The 17,876-nt window shown below is 47.0% G+C and overlaps 1 protein-coding gene and 1 long non-coding RNA gene across 2 annotated transcripts in view; one reads left to right on the top strand and one right to left on the bottom strand.

Moving 5' to 3' along the window:
• fam172a (family with sequence similarity 172 member A) overlaps window positions 1-11,029 on the bottom strand; it is a 538,430-nt gene extending 527,401 nt beyond the window's left edge. The window contains 1 exon segment of the mRNA XM_034170053.1: window positions 10,927-11,029. Coding sequence (XP_034025944.1) covers window positions 10,927-10,951 — 25 coding nt within the window. The 5' untranslated portion in view covers window positions 10,952-11,029.
• Window positions 1-17,876, top strand: part of LOC117510360 — a 903,074-nt gene that overhangs the window by 199,549 nt on the left and 685,649 nt on the right. The window lies entirely within an intron of this gene.

Here is a 17,876-nt window from a genome sequence, read left to right as displayed (position 1 = left end):
AAGCCGGAGCACCCAGAGGGAACCCACGCCAACAAAGGGAGAACATGCAAACTCCATATACGAGGTCAGTTAGAAAAGTATCCGACCTTTTTATTTTTTTCAAAAACCATATGGATTTGAATCACGTGTGATTGCATCAGCCAAGCTTGAACCTTCGTGCGCATGAGTGAGTTTTTTCACGCCTGTCGGTTGCGTCATTCGCCTGTGAGCAGGCTTTGTGTGAGCACTGGTCCACCCCTCTCGTCGTTTTTTTTTATTGCGAATAAATGTCTGAACGATTTGGAGCTTTGCTGCATCAATTTTTTTCCAGAAACTGTGAGAGACCTCCAGGTGGACACCGTTCGGAAAATTAATATGGCTTTCAGGGACGATTTTATGGGGATTACACAGATTAAGGAGTGATCCAGACGGTTTAAAGACCGCCCACAACTGCTGAGAGCGCGCTGCGCTCTGAGTGCCGATCGACAGGCTCAAACCCCGCTGAAACAACCAGATCATTTCCAACATGAAGGCTTTGTTGATCCGGAACGTCGTCTGACTTTCACAAAAAGGCAGAAGGCGTGGATATCAGCACTTTTTCAGCACTTTCCAGTGTTACAGGAGTTTTTTTCATGGAAAGAAAAGCGGAGGGACGCACCACGGAGCCGTTCATGACGCGGCACAAAACTACCTCCGTGTTGGTCTCACAGGACGGCTTTCAAGTGGATTTCAGACAGCTGTCGGTTGCTTTTCAGTCGTGTGATTATCCGAGAAATTGAGCATGAGCTGGACATGCCCCAACATGTCCTGTGAGGCTTCATCACGGCGTTGCTTTGCGCCATGCGGCTCCACCGCAACGCTCGGAACTCCTCCCCACGTCTGTCTCAATGTGCCGAAAAAGTGCTGATGTCCACGTCTTTTCACAATTCCTGTGCTAGTCAGACGACATACCGGATCAAGACAGCGTCCAGTTTAGAAATGAATGGCACATTCCACTGTTACAGGAGTTTTTGTCATGGAAAGAGGAGCGGAATTCCGCGCGTCGCGGTGGAGCCGCATGGCACAAAGCAATGCCGTGATGAAGCCTCACAGGACATGTTGGGGCATGTCCAGCTCATGCTCAATTTCTTGGATAATCACACGACTGAAAAGCAACCGACAGCCGTCTGAAATCCACCTGAAAGCCATCCTGTGAGACCAACACGGAGGTGGTTTTGTGCCGCATCATGAACGGCTCCATGGCACGTCCCTCCGCTTTTCTTTCCATGAAAAAAAAAACTCCTGTAACAGTGGAATGTGCTGAAAAAGTGCTGATGTCCACGCCTTCTGCCTTTTTGTGAAAGTCAGACGACGTCCCGGATCAACAAAGCCTTCACGTTGGAAATGATCTGATTGTTTCAGCGGTGTTTGAGCTTGTCGATCGGCGCTCGGAGCGCGGCGCGCTCTCAGCAGTTGTGGGTGGTCTTTAATCCGTCTGGATCACTCCTTAATCTGTGTAATCCCCATAAAATCGTCCCTGAAAGCCATATTAATTTTCCGAACGGTGTCCACCTGGAGGTCTCTCACAGTTTCTGGAAAAAAATTGATGCAGCAAAGCTCCAAATCGTTCAGACATTTATTCGCAATAAAAAAACGACGAGAGGGGTGGACCAGTGCTCACACAAAGCCTGCTCCCAGGCGAATGACGCAACCGACAGGCCCGAAAAAACTCACGCATGCGCACGAAGGTTCAAGCTTGGCTGATGCAATCACACATGATTCAAATCCATATGGTTTTTGAAAAAAATAAAAAGGTCGGAAACTTTTCTAACAGACCTCATATATTAACTTCCAAATAGGGATGTGCTGATCTGATCAGATCAGGTCAAAATCGGCCCGATATTGGCATTTTATGAGAGCTAGGCATCTGCTAATTAAACGAGATTAAACCAAAGTCATTAAGTAAGTGTACACGTTGTCTCTTTCACTTTACAAGCATGGAGCAGGCAATCACGACAGCTGCTACTGCTTTCCTGTTTGATAAGCCTGTAGCAGTAATAGGCACTCACAACTGATATGGTGAGAGTTTCATAAATATACATCACGTCATTTCAAATACACCCAAAGTCTGTTACTGATGGACGGCATGTGTGATATTCCTCCCAATCAGTCAGGCTGTGATTTCCACAAAAAATAAATGTGTTTTTCTCATTCTTCATTGTTGTGTATTTTTCTCCTGTTTCCAGAGACAGTTTACACGGGCTTAACCAGAGAGGAGCACTGAAAGGACCCCATTCCCCTCCCCCAAAGGTCCACCTTTGAAGACATTTTGTTTACAATAGCAATTAAAATGTCATTCAGTGATAATTTCTGTAAGTGCCCTATTCTTACTATCACAATTCTGCACTGGGGTGGCATGGTGTTTCAGTGGTTAGCACTGTTGCCTCACAGCAAGAAGGTCATGGAATCCCTGCCAGCGTGGTCTTTTCTGTGTGGAGCTTGCATGTTCTCCCCGTGTTTGTGTGGGTTCCCCCTCCAGGTGCTCCAGCTTCCTCCCACTTGTAAAGACATGCAGGTTAAGTGAATTGATGAAAATGTGTGAATGAGCCTGTCTATATGTGGCCCTGTGATTGACTGACATCTTGTCCAGGGTGTACCCTGCCTCTCGCCCAATGTTTGCTGGGATGGGCTCTAACACTCCTGTGACCCTTGACTGGAATAAGCAGGTAAAGAAAATGAAGGAATTCTGCACAAAGTGGAATTGATGAGACATAAAAAAAAAGTACTGATTTTTTTTAATTTCTTTTTTTTTTTTTTTTTTTTAATTAGAAATATTACAAAGCAGCTTGAAGGTGTTTTTTTCTCATGATGGAACTTTTAAAAAGGCAAGCATGCGCAGTAGAATGACTTTAATAAGCAAAGTGCACATCTCGGGCCGCGCGGTGCATTATGGGTAGGCTAAATTTTTCGGCTACCAATCCACATGCTATGACGGTGGAAAGCAGTGAGGAGTGCTATGATCTGGATGATTTCAACCACTGGAAAGTTGATGATTTAAAGCATTTTTGTAAGCTCCGCGGACTGCCTGTTACAACCAGGACTACGTACGGCAGTGGACCGAAACGGAAAGAAAAGCTGGCTGCCCTTGCGTACGCTGCATTGTTACAGAAACTACCATTAGTGTAGTGTAGTGTAGCACCATTTGGGGTGTATGGGGTGTATGGTAGAGGTAGTACCTCTGTTGGGGGGACATGTCGTGCTCTTCGGAGTAGTTCGCCCATCTTGGTCCTCACCATGCACTCAGCTCTCCCCTGTGGCTCCTAGCAGCTGTTAGCATGCAACAGCGGCCACACCCCGGGCAACGGCTTCGACTGGCCGGCTGAACCAGGCGGAGGGTAGCTGACGGGTCTAAAACCCTCAGTGAATTCGGGCTTGTCTACCCTTGCATGCGAAGACTGGATCCGGCGGACTGCGCGGAAGAAACCAACTGATTGGTTCAATGGGCAGAAAGGCGGACCCAGCAAAGCGCTGTGGAGCGCAAACAGGGCACAGTGAGACACTAAGGACACTGTTGGCCATCCACTGCATCCCGAGCCATCTCCAGCCGTCCTGACTATGTCTTGCCACTGGACACAGATAGGCCGGGATAAGAGAGTGAGGCTGACGACTGTGCGCAACTCTCCCTCACTTAAATCCAAGTCACACGCAAGTCATGACTCCACCCTCCACACACCACCACACACCCACCACCGTAATAATAATAATAATAAAAAATTAAAAAAAACAAGTCCTGTGGCGATGGGCGAGTGGCGAAGCAGCAGGTGCGGATACACTGGGAGCTGTAGTCACAAACCTGCACACAGGCGGCCCAGGGCATAGGGTCGCTCTCTACTTGGCTGAAGTAGCAGTGGAGTTCGGCAGCCCCCTGGGCGACTGAGCAGCCCTGTTTAGGATCGCTCTCCTCACCTCCACTGAGGAAGGGGCTAGAAAAGGTGCCTCAAACATAGCCTGCTTCAAACTCACCCCGGTAAGCATACCGCGGCTTGCGGGGATCCCACTCAGCGGTCGCAACATAGCAAAAAAGAAAGTGAAGGTATTAAATCTTGGCACATGGAATGTGCAAACCCTGCTGGATAACATCAAAGCAGACAGGCCAGAAAGAAGAACGGCGCTAGTGGCCAGGGAACTAGCTCGCTACAACGTGGACATAGCGGCACTCAGCGAAACACGCCTTGTGGACAAGGGCCAGCTCACAGAGCAAGGTGGCGGATACACATTCTTCTGGAGCGGTCGCAGCAGCGCTGAACGGCGAGAAGCAGGAGTTGGCTTTGCCATCAAGTCCCATCTCGCAAGGAAACTTGCCAAGCTTCCAGAGGGCATCAATGAACGACTGATGATTCTTCAGCTCCCGCTGGGGGGGGAAGAAGAATGCGACTCTGATTAGCGCATATGCCCCCACCATGACAAACCCTGAAGACATCAAGGACAAGTTCTACGAAGAACTCGACACCCTTATTGCAGCAGTCCCACAGTCCGAGAAACTTTTTGTCCTCTGGGACTTCAATGCTAGAGTAGGGGTCGACCACCAGACCTGGGATGGAGCCACTGGAAGACATGGCATTGGCAAGTGCAACAGCAACGGACTGCTGCTTCTCAAAACCTGTGCTGCACACGACCTCATTATCACCAATACCCTGTTCTGCCTCCCCATCCGCAACAAGACATCTTGGATGCATCCATGTTCCAGGCACTGGCATCTGATCGATTATGTCATCACCAGGAAGAGGCATAGGCAGGACGGGCGGGTGACCAAGTCGATGTGCGGCGCCGAGTGCTAGACTGACCACCAGCTCATCGTCTCTAAGTGCAAACTTCGCATCCAACCAGCAAGAAGACCCCAGGGTCAGAAGGCTGTAAAGAGGCTCAATGTCTCGAAGCTGAAGAAGGTCGCTGACCAACTCTCCAGTGACTTGGATGACAGGCTGTCCAACACGCTGAACGACCAGGACAGCATTGAGGAACAGTGGGTTGTGTTCAGAGATACTGTCTACTCCACGGCTCTCGAACACCTCGGACCAACCATACGTAAAAACCAGGACTGGTTCGACGAGAACGAGGAAGAGATTCAGTCCCTGCTGACAGAGAAACACCAGCTGTTCCGAGTCCACCAGAACGACCCCTCCTCACAAGCAAAGAAAGATGCTTTCACCAACGCCAGGCAGAGGGTCCAGAAGAAGATACGCGAGATGCAAGATGCCTGGTTTAGCAAGAAGGCCGATGAAATCCAGGGCTATGCGGACAGTCACAACATCAAGCGCTTCTATGACTCGCTGAAGGCTGTCTACGGACCTCAGTCCTCAGCCCCCCCCCTCAGTGCAGATGGGACCCAACTGCTGACAGAGAAGAAGCAGATACTGGAGAGATGGGCTGAACATTTCAACCAGGTCCTCAACCGCCCTGCCGTAATCAACGAAGAGGCCATTGCGCGCCTACCTCAAGTGGAGGTCAACGAAGACCTCGACACTCCGCCTACAGAAGATGAAGTCAGACAGGCCATCAAACAGCTCTCCTGTGGCAAAGCTCCAGGATCAGATGCTATCTCTGCTGAAGTGTACAAGGCAGGTGGCCCAGCATTGCTGCAAAGACTGACCAAACTCTTCCAGTCATTGTGGAGTGCAGGCGAGATCCCCCAACAGTTGAAGGACGCCAGTATCATCCACATCTACAAGAGGAAAGGCAACCGCCAGCAATGCGACAACCACAGAGGCATCTCCCTTCTGTCCATTGTAGGGAAATCCTGGCTCGAGTCCTGCTCAACCGCCTACTACAACACCTTGAGCAGGGCCTCCTTCCAGAAAGTCAATGCGGATTCCGTGCCGGACGTGGAACTGTGGACATGATATTTGCTGCGCGCCAACTTCAGGAAAAGTGCCAGGAGCAACACAGCGACCTCTTCGTGACCTTTGCCGATCTGACGAAGGCCTTCGATACGGTCAGCAGAGAAGGCCTGTGGAAAATCATGGAGAAGTTTGGCTGCCCCAGCAGGTTCATCACAATGGTGCGACAGTTCCATGACGGCATGATGGTGAAAGTTCTGCATGATGGTGACGAGTCAGAGGCCTTCCCAGTCACCAACGGCGTAAAACAGGGCTGCGTTCTTGCCCCGACACTGTTCAGCATGGTCTTTTCCGCCATGCTGACCGACGCTTTCTAGGACGGCCAAGACGGCATTCGCCTCAGATACAGGACTGACGGCGGGCTGTTCAACCTCAGGCGCCTCCAGGCTGTCACCAAGGTGACAGAGACCGTCATCAGAGATCTATTGTTTGCTGATGATTGCGCGCTCAACGCAGCTACAGAACAGAAGATGCAGCATGAAATGGACTGCTTCTCGAGAGCATGCGACAACTTCGGTCTCACCATCAGCACCAAAAAGGCCGAAGTTATGTACCAACCAGCACCTGGAAAACTATACCAAGAACCCCACATCACAGTGACAGGACAGAATCTGCAGGCGGTCGACAACTATACATACCTGGGTAGCACCCTTTCTCGCGCAGTCAACATCGATGCAGAAATCAACAACAGGGTTGCAAAAGCCAGCGCCTCATTTGGAAGGCTCCGTGAGAATGTCTGGGAACAGAGAGGACTTAGCATCACCTCCAAGCTGAAGGTCTACCGTGCAGTGGTTCTAACCACCCTGCTTTATGCCAGTGAGACCTGGACTGTCTACAGACATGCCAAGCAGCTCAACAACTTCCATATGAGCTGCCTCCGTCGACTCCTCCACATCAGGTGGCAGAACAAAGTCACGGACACGGAGGTCCTTGAGCGAGCCGGCCTCCCCAGCATCTACACCCTCCTGCAGAAGACGCAAGTCAGATGGACTGGCCACGTAATCAGAATGCCTAATACTCGACTGCCAAAGCAGCTCCTGTATGGAGAACTGTGCCAGGGCAAGCGCTCTGTCGGGGGGGCAGAAGAAACACTACAAAGACTGTCTCAAAGCGTCCCTGAAAAACCTGGGCTTTGAGCTCACCTCTTGGGAAACGCTTGCCCACAACCGCCCTCAGTGGCACAGCAAGACCACCAGTGGCGCCCGCGCAGCAGAGGCCAGACGGATTGCGGACGCCAAAACAAAACGAGCCACACGCAAGGCCTGAGCTACCTCTACCTCCACCGCAGCACCTACCCATGTGTGTCCCGCATGTAGGCGCACCTTTCAAGCCCGGATTGGCCTCATCAGCCACCTCCGGACGCATCGTCACTGATTACCCACCTAGTGGAGCCATGGTCATCTTCGACCCCGAAGGACGACCAACACCATTAGTGCCAACAAAGGAGGAAGAGAGTGCTTCTGTCGAAAATGACCAGTCCTTGTTGATAGTTGGAGACAAACAAATTTCTGACCCCTTGCAGGCAACTGACGGATGGTTAGACAAAGTCCAGAGTCTGAAACTGTTGTATGGCTGGGGGGCCTGGCTGCCTTTTTGTTTCTGTCTTTTGTTTTTCCTTCCAGGTGGCTTGCATTTGGGACTGAGTGGCTGTGTAGCTGAGTTTATCAGGACCTCACCCTGATCACCTGCGGCTGATCACCTGCGGCTCGTCAGGACTCACAGCTGTGGTGCATCTTCATGGATTGGAACATGGTGGCATTTAAGAGTGGAGTACACAGTGTGTATTTGCCAGAGACTCGACCTTGTGACCAGACGGGTGAGATCGTCGTCTCAAGAGCCATCTCATCATCAGTGGATGCAGAGAACGTCCAGGTTTGATGCATGGTCTGTGAAAGAGGAGAGGGTGAGGTCTCACGCTCGTCAGCACACTTCCTGAGGTACGTTAGATTTTGTGACTAACATTTATACAGTCAGTATATGTGGTGTCCCTCACACCTTGTTATATTGAGCTGTTATGTTAGTCCTTTTTAATCAGCTTCCACTGCAGTGAGTTTGTGAACTGGATGTTCCATACCTGCAGGGTGGGAAGCTGATTAGTAATTAAGCCAGGAAGTGTTTGCTGTTTGTACACCTTTGAGCGTTCTCTCTGTGTGTTGAGTGTGGACTCACAAGATGATTTCTTCATTCACAGACTCGGTTTGTCGCGGCCACCTGGGGGGTGTCGGCGGGGTCCTTGGGTCCGAACTGGTTCTGGCTCCGGACCGTTAGCGCTGCTGGGAGCGCACCGTTTACAACCACGCCAGACCGCGCACTTATTTGTTTGTATATTTTTCACAGCACTGTTATGTTCATTAAACTCTGTTATCCTTTGTACCGTGCTCTGCTTATTTTATACTGGGTCCTTCAAACGCTGGCCGGTTCTCCGGGCTGCGTCCAACACATAACAGAAACTGTGGATATTTCAGAATATTTGCTAAGCAGGGATGAGAAATTGCTACTCCGCCGGCTTCGTAATGACTACAAGGAAGGTGGGTCTCACATATAACATCTTTGGTGTCATGTTTGTATTGATAAGGTGACAGACGTACAATGATATGTGCATGCATGCAGTTCGTTTATAGAACATGCCAATATTACAATATTACAATATTACGTGCCACATCATTCATGGCGCAACATTACAGTCATAAGCCAATGCACGAAAACAACGTCATCAGCCACATTATAATTCGGCACAGTTTCAGGATATTGACGAAATAAATGTGTGCAAGAAACTTACAATTTTAGTCCATCTTTTACGTCCATCTGGATCTTTCTTTTCTGTGAGGAAATTGTGTAGAATGAACAGAGGTTTACAACCACATTTCTTCTTCTTTCCGTCTTTGTGTGGACTCGGCGGAGCTTTGCAATCGTGTGTTTTCAGCTAACTTTCAAGCCTATAAATTCCGTTCGAGCATTTGAAAACAGCACAATGCGCCCCTGTGATTATTGTATGCGTCACTTAAGGCTTAAAGCCTTTGAAACAATCCCTGTAAGCCTTAACTTTTACAGTCCGCTAATGCTACTGTATATGAAATTCAATGGGAGCGTTGTGAGTTTGGTAGTTGGTATTTTTGCCCCCGTTTGACCCACGCATGCGCAGATGCGTTGCGCACTTTGCTTATTGGCCTGTATTTTGCTCTGTGCAAGTTTTAATATGAAGGAAAATACAAATAACAGAGCTGGAGGATGCTGGTGCTTTGTCCCACCACCAACAAGAAGGAAAAATAACCTATGTTAAATTACATTGTTAACAACACAAACAGCGTGATGTCATTCATTAGGAGCCACTGAGGTCACAGATTCAGAGCTATGACAACATCATTTCAGAAAGGTTCTTCACAGGAAGACAAATCTGGAGTTTTCAGATTTATATGATTAAATCTTTTACTCATAAAACATTCATAAAGAGAACTAATTGTTTTGCACAAAATATCTGTAATCATATCTGACATTTGACCTAATTTTTTACACGTGTATGACATCATGTTTGACAGCATCATGACATCGTTGTACTGTAATGAGTGTAGTCGGTTTCAAGTTGCTGAAATAGATCGATTTTTGCTGCCCAAGTATCTACGAGTGGAATTGGAAAGAAGTGAAGTCTGCGTGACCTAAAGAACTACCTGAGAAACAGCAGTGGGGACAGTCAAACTAGTAACCTGGCACTCCTGGCAAGAACACAGGCCCTGGACAATGACCAAATCATTGTTGCTTTTGCTCTCAACCACAACAATCGACGCATTGTGCTGTTATGAACACATCAATGGTAGGTGAAAGATTTTCTCCTCTGACTGCCTTTGGCACTTTCCCCCCTTAGGCTATAGGCTAAATGTGTAGGTTTGTGAATATTTGTATTGAACAGTAGTATCTGAGTTTGTTCATTCTGCATGTCATGCATGTGACTGTTGCAGATGAGAATTTGGCTGTGTGCGCGCCCTTGTGAACATGACAGAGGTGTAGCAGAGAGCCCTCATGATACACGAGCCCTTATTCTCGCAGTCAGGCAAATGTCACTTCCAGCAAAACTAGGTGTAAATTTGTATTTTCCTGACTGACAGCACTGTAAAAACATGACTGGTCTTGTATGCTTTTCAATGGAAATCAGCTGGTGCCTCATGCACAAAGACTTGTGTGGATTTCCTACTGAAACATGGCGTACACCCAAACCCAGAAACTGGCATAAGCACAGAAAAATTCTGATGTATCAAAGTGTGCGTACACATGGATCTAAGCATGTTCCGTTTGTACAACCCACTGAAAGTGGAATTGAGTGCACCTGCACAGACAACAAACCCCTCCCTGGCCACGCCCCTATTTAAATATGAAATTTCATGTAAATAGGCCCTTTGAGCAGGGATTCCCCACACCATCACATCAGACAACATGAACACAAAAGAAATTATAACTACAGATGACTGGAAATGACATGGAGACAAGCAGGGATAGTTTATTTGGTACCCTGTTAAACGGAATAAACATGAAACTGGAAAAATGGCAGGGGGCCCTATGTGTGAGGCTGAAACGCTGCAAGCTCAGTGCACACACTGAAGTTAAAAAGGTGAGGTTTTCCACGGCTGACAGTGTGTGACATCTGCAACTTTACACACACGTTTACTGACAAATACTGAACACAGGGAGACAATCAGGGGCTTGTCAAGAATCTGCAGCTGTAGTTTCACCATCAAAAAAAAGAAAACACATTAATAATAATAATAACAAAAAACATATTTGAATGTGCAAATGCCCAATTGTGCCCGTGTTGGTTTTTGTATGCTACAATTACATGAATAAACTATTTACACAGCAAGCAGACACCCATCGCGCACCGTGCCAGCCTCTAGCCTCATGAGCATTTGCACATCATATATGATTTGAATACTGATGGAAAGAAAATGTTCCCTATTAACAACAACAAAGTCATCACATGATGGCACCTTTACAGCAATATGTGTGCAGTCAATAGCTCCAATTACATTAGGGAAACCAGCTCTCGGTGCAAATTGTGCTTTAATGTTGGTATGTGATGTACCTGGATGACATTCAGACAATTGCATTCCACGATGCTTGCATGGCTCGGCTCAAGGTTGACAGGCACACTCCTGACCGATCAGCGAGCTCCCACTGGAATGCCCCTGTTGCGAGGAAGCCCAGCGTAGTCAGCACCTGTGTGGGCACAGACAACCCCTGGCTCCTCGCCGTATTATAATCTGGGCTGACTGTAGTTCTGTGCGCAACTCCAGACACTGGCCTTGGTAATCAGAATCGAAATATGAGCCAGTTACTGTCATTTGCAAGTAAATCCTTGCGTTATGCTCACCTTGGAGAGCACCATTTTCAAGGTTCTCGAACAACACTAATACAGCTATTGCTAATGCCATTTTCCTCATCACTTTGCACATGCTTTTATATTCACCCATATAATTACAAATACGTGGGTGTGTTAATTGCTCATCAGTGTGTCACTGAAGTGCACATCACTCTGAAAACTTCTTGTTTTTACACTATTAATAGTTTCCCAACATCACCTGTACATGGCGGCAGTGGAACAATAGCTGTAAAAACATGTGCACGCCAGCCAGGATGTTTGTGGACCGCACCACACATTTCCACCGTCATTTCACTTTTGATACATCTGAACGTTAGCATGGAGATGGACATACACTACGTTTTGTGCGTATGCACACTTTGTACATGAGGCCTCTGGTTTTGTATTGTCTCTAGCTTGCTTTTGTGCAATTGCCCATTAAATTGACTTTACTGACGAGTCTAATCTCATCTTGTTGAATAAATCTCATTATTCCAGACAGTGTTAGCTGTTAGCTTGGGTTTGAAAAGTGGCCAAATTGCATGTATCTGTACGGAGTTCAGCAATACTTTTGCCAAACAAAAACAGCCACCAGGTGGCACTGCATGCATAGATAACCGACTTCGAGAATTTCATAGCACCCTTAAAAAAATGCCAAGCTCCCCCATGGCATCTTCTGAAAAAATTTCTGGAGCCGCCACTGCCTGTGAGCCCTCTCTGAAACCACTTTGATGCCACTGATCTTAACCTTAAAATGCCTAGATTTGAACTTTCTAATATTAAGAAAAAAGATGTGACTCCAATGTCAGACAAAACATTTGGGATTGGTGGCAGATGGGTGTCACATAGTACATTTAAAAAAAAACGATTCCAGTCACTTCTAAACAAAATGGCTTTTTATACTGTTACATCAAACTTTATGTTCAGTGTGTTCAGTCGATTAAATCTAGTCTTTATTTGTTTGCTAAAAACTGCAAAGATAACTTTTCTCCAAATTTCTTCCAAAAATGTAACGGCACAGTTCTAAAATGTTACGCTGTGAATCCTACGAGATACTCATAATGTTTCTCCTGCTGCTTCGTGAGCCTATTAAAGTAAGTGCTGATGTAAATTGAGGATTCGTGCTGAAACTCAAGACAAAACAGCAGTGCAGTAAGCACACCTGTGCCAGCCAAAGCAAACAGTGTACAGATAGAAAAGCTTTAAAGCCACGCCGCTGCTGCTGGAAACATTTATCATTTTCACACTCGACAAACAGCTGCGGAAGGCGCTCGGTCCGAGAAGTTACTCCGAGCTTTAGTTCCGGACACACGGCTCCTCACAGCACAGACACGCTTGTGTTGTTTTTTTTTAATGTTTGACTCACATGCCGTCAATCCGAGCGACTTTCCACCACTCGCTGCTGCTTCCTGGACATTTTCAAAACAGGAAGGATTCTGAACGGTGAAGCTTCCGGGTTACCGGGGCAACAGGCTGGAAGTGAAATTTAAAGACACAGTAAGGCCGCAGCTCTGTCGCTTTGGAAACTGCTTTCAGTCAAAAACTAACCAGGATTCTAAAAACCTGGAAAATACTTTTTTATTGCAATGTAGAAACATTTATTGGTTGATTGGTTGACTGACTGAATTAGAAAATAATGTACAAAATACAACAATAAATAGTGTACGTGCTCAGATGATATAATGAAATCAAAACATTAATTTCCATTGTAATCTGTAACCACAATGGAAATGAATTCTAATAGCATTTTAAAAAGGCAAATAAACATGAAACAATTCGAAGTAAAACTAAGTTTCTTCCACTGCTCCCATTCACCCTATTGACATATCCCATAATCCCTTGCGAGCCAGAGAGTCGCTGCAGTCAAACAACATAGAGAATCCACATGATGACAATTGTAAATGAATATTATACTACAAAAATGTAATTTTTTTATGCTTTTCGTCACGTTAATAAGAGACTGCATGCATGATACCCTGAAAACTTGCTAAAACAATTGTAATAAATAATCCGTGTCTGCTATGTTTGCGTGGAATTTAATAAACACAAACCGAATTTCAGACATATTATATATATTAGTCTGGAACAAAGAGGACAAACAGTGTTGTAAAGAACAATAATCAAAACGTTAAAGAGCAAACTTCACTTTCCCCCAGAACGACATGATCAGGAAGCGAGCGTAGCTCACAGCAGCTCCCATTGAAAATAATGGAGAGACAGCCTGTGATTCTCACGTTTACATAAAATAAACGCAATAACAACATCTAAAAACCCAGAGAATATATTCATGAGAGTTTTAGGCACAATATGAAAATTGTTTTATGTTGCGATGTTAATGGTGTTGTCCGTGTGCAGCGGTTAAAGTGCAGCGTGATCAGAGCGTCTCAGTGCAGTTCTCAATGTTACTGAGATCTCGCAGCGCAGCAAACTCTTTGAAGTTTTGCTGGATTTGAAACATTAATAGGGCGAATGTTTACACTCATGGTCACCACAGCAGATCCAAGGTGGGTCTGAATGTTGATTTGGGACAAGTTTGACACAGATACCCTTCTTGATGCAGCTCAACATTACATAGAAATATGTGGCAAGAGTGGGGTTCGAACCGGGAACCTTCTGCACTGAAACCTCGCACACTAACCACTTGTTCACCACTGCTGATGAAAAAAACTTGAAGGATGTTTAATAAGAAAAAAATTGTTTCTGTGCATGTGGGGCACTTTGAAGGAAGCAAATTAAACACGATGGAACTGAATCTTGACTAAAATATGGCAGCTTATACAAGAGTATTGAAAAAAGCATTTTTGAAGTTCTTGTCAGTTATGTTGTTTTCATATTGGAAACACAGCCCATTTCTTTGTCTTTTTCTGTTTCTTTGTTTCATCCTACTTTCCTTTTTATATGACTGTATTTATTCTCATTTGTATCCAAAATAACATTGTAAATCCCAAAGGTTTTTTTTTTTTTTTTTTTTTTCAGCAAACTCCAGGTGGGTTGCCATGTGTCTTTTACTAAGGAGTGGCTTCTGACTGGCCACTCTACCATACAGGCCTGATTGGTCAACTGCTGCAGAGATGGTTGTCCTTCTGGTAGGTTCTCCTCTCTTCACAGAGGAATGCTGGAGCTCTGACAGAGTGACCTTCGGGTTCTTGGTCACCTCCCTGACTAAGGCCCTTCTCCCCCGATCACTCAGTTTGGATGGGTGGCCGGCTTTAGGAATAGTCCAGGTGGATCTGAACTTCTTCCATTTACAAATGATGGAGGCCACTGTGCTCATTGGGACCTTCAAAGCAGCACAAATGTTTCTGTATCCTTCCCCAGATTTGTGCCTCAAGACAATTCCTTTGACTTCATGCTTGGTTTGTGCTCTGACATGCACTGTCAACTGTGGGACCTTATATGTAGACAGGTGTGTGCCTTTCCAAATCATGTCCAATCAACTGAATTTACCCCAGGTGGACTCCAATTAAGCTGTAGAAACATCTCAAGGATGATCAGTGGAAACAGGATGCACCTGAGCTCAGTTTTGAGCTTTATGGCAAAAGCTGTGAATATATATTTGTATGTTGACACAAAAAATTATAATTTTGGATTTTTTTTCAGCAAAAGCCATATATTTATAAAGATTTTGCTTTGTTCTTGTCATAGGTCAAGATGAACGAACTTTTGTAAAAAAAAAAATAAAATAAAATAAATTATTTTCTTTTCTTGTCAAACAGCAGTTAGTCTACTGTTTTTCATTCCAACCATGCAGCTTCATGGATTTAGTTTATCTTTTTATTTCATTTGATTCTCTACATGCTTGTGGTCAACTGATTTTGGGCAAATGGAAAAGTCCTGCAACTGTGGTGAAAGGAGACAGCTCAGAAGGTACTGGCCATGACATCTGAACAGTGGAAGACTGGTGGTGGAATGAAGATCTTCAGGAAAGTATGAAGAGAGAAGTTGTTGAAATAAGATAGAAGGGATAGTCAGAGAGATGATGAAGTACACAGGAGTACAAGGAGATGCAGTCTAAAGTTAAAGAAGTGCTTTCTAAAACCTCTGACTGCATTCTGTGTGCATTCCAAACAGTTGGACTCATTCCTGTGGCCAGCCCAAATGTTTTGCTTGCTCAAAACATTTGCGGTGCAGTCGAAGTGGAGATGTATCGAACAGCATTCTAATTGTATTCTGACTGCATCTTGACGGCACTCTAACTCTTCCCATGGCATCCCAACATTGAAATGGTCAGCCTCTTCAAATCCTGCCAGAATGCCTCAGATGTGCCACGAATGAGCTGGAATGCACCTCGAGTGCTAACTAGCGCTGGGTTGAAAAGATCAATTCATCGATTTTAAATTGATTCCCATTTTAATTCCCACAGATCAAGTTACACATCCAAAAATCGAGTTTATATATATATATATATATATATATACAGTAGTGTTCAGAATAATAGTAGTGCCAGGTTTTCAGTATATTTCTTATTGTTACATGGGAAACTAGAAGCACTCGGAGAGTGCAAACCTCCGCCAAGGCCATGGGGTCACTGACGCCATAACATCTACATGCTGTTGTGTGGGCCGCTGAAGAGGAGGTACTGCTGGCCCACCACCACCAGATGGCGCCCTGCTTGGAGTGCGGGCTCCAAGCACGAGAGGGCGTCGCAGCCGCTGGAGGTGACAGCTGTCATCAGTCAACACCAGCTGTCACCCATCACCACCACTATAAAGACCGGACTGCAACTCCACCTTCTCGCCGAGAAATCATCTACAATACAGGTAATTTTCTCTGCTGACTTAAACTTTGAGTATTAGTCTGATCTCTTTTTGCAGCCGTTTTCCTGTGGTGTGCCTTATCTGCGGAGTTGGCGTTTGGTGTGGACTGTGACGGCTTCGCCTCACACCCCACTCAGATAAGTGGTTAATTCAGGAGCTGCACGAGTGTGTGATTGGAGGTGGAGGTTCTCCCTCCTTAACTGAACACAGACTGTGGGATTACTGAGTGTGCGGACTCACACTCATCCAGAACTGTTTCTGTTTTCTGTCAGCAGTACCGGGTCTGACTGCTGAAGACAGTGGCCACCTGGGGCGCAGGGCTTGGCGGCTCCGGTGTTCTTCAGGTCCGTTGGTGGTGAGGCTTGTGTGGGTTCCGGCTTCTCTCTCACTGGACGTCTCCTATCTTCGAGCCTGCCACACGTCACCTTTTGTTGGATTGATATAACACATATTTGTATCTGTCTGTATCACGTTGTGCACCTTCACAACATTAAATTGTTACTTTTTGGCTATTCCATTGTCCCTTCATTAACGCCCCCTGTTGTGGGTCCGTGTCACGACACTTCCCCAACAGGATTTCTCGGCCAGCGTCATGGATCCCGAGGGGCGTCAACTCGAGCCTGAATGGCCAATGGAAGAGCAAGGTGCACAGGCACCAGCAGGAGGCATGTTAGGGGAGCTGCAGCAAATACTGACCGCTTTCACTGCTCGGTTGGATCTGGTCACCGAGCAGAACGTTATCCTCAATCGGAGGATGGAGGCTCTCACCGCCAGGGTGGAGGCGCGCGATCAAGGCGCTGCTGCAGCACCTCCTCCTGCTGATCCTTTGTCAGACACAAACGTTCCACTGGTCGTTCAACGACCCCCCCCACCATCCCCTGAAGCATACATAAGCCCTCCGGAGCCGTACGGAGGTTGTGTTGAGACGTGCGCGGACTTCCTGATGCAGTGCTCGCTCGTCTTTGCACAGCGTCCCATCATGTACGCGTCAGACGCTAGCCGGGTGGCTTATGTCATCAATTTGCTTCGCGGAGAGGCACGCGCCTGGGCCACGGTGCTCTGGGAGCAGAACTCATGGCTCCTAACGTCATACGCTGGGTTTGTAAGGGAGTTCAAACAGGTTTTTGATCATCCCAACAGAGGCAAGACTGCTTCGAGCATGCTACTGTCAATGCTACAGGGGCGCCGGAGTGCAGCCGAGTATGCAGTCGACTTCCGCATCGTGGCTGCGAGGTCCGGCTGGAATACCGTTGCACTCTGCGCCGCCTTCATAAACGGACTGTCTCCGGTCCTGAAGGAGCACCTGGTGGCTAAGGAGGAACCGCGGGATTTTGACGGGCTTGTCGACCTGGTTATACGCTTAGACAACCGGTTAGAGGAACACCGTCGGTAGCAGGGCGGGGGGCGTGACCGGGCATGGGCCGTCCCTCTTCCTTCCGGGTCCGAAAGGATGCCGTCGTCCCCACGCTCCACAGCCAGAGGGCCCCGTGTGGCTACAGCTCCCCCTGCTGACGAAGCTATGGACACGAGCAGGGCCAAAATAAAATCAAAGGACAGACAAGGGAGGCAGGCCCGCGGGGAGTGTTTTTTCTGTGGGTCTAACAGTCATATACAGAGGAACTGTCCCAAACGGTCAAACTACAACGCCCGTCCTTAGAAACTGGGCTAAGGGTGGGCCATAACACGCAGGCGGGGGAACCCCGAAAATCAGCACGAATCCCAGTCACAATCCTTTGTGAGGATTTAACCCTTCACGCCCCAGCACTTACAGACACGGGGTCAGAAGGGAATCTGCTGGACAGCAGATGGGCAAAGGAAGTAGGGCTCCCTCTGGTGGCTCTGCCTTCCCCTGTGAAGGTACGAGCACTAGATGGCACTCTTCTTCCATTAATCACACACCAGACACAGCCAGTGACT

The sequence above is a fragment of the Thalassophryne amazonica genome, chromosome 5 (genome assembly GCF_902500255.1).
Source record: "Thalassophryne amazonica chromosome 5, fThaAma1.1, whole genome shotgun sequence".
Taxonomy (NCBI): Eukaryota; Metazoa; Chordata; class Actinopteri; order Batrachoidiformes; family Batrachoididae; genus Thalassophryne; species Thalassophryne amazonica.
This window is presented reverse-complemented; position numbering and strand designations above follow the sequence as displayed.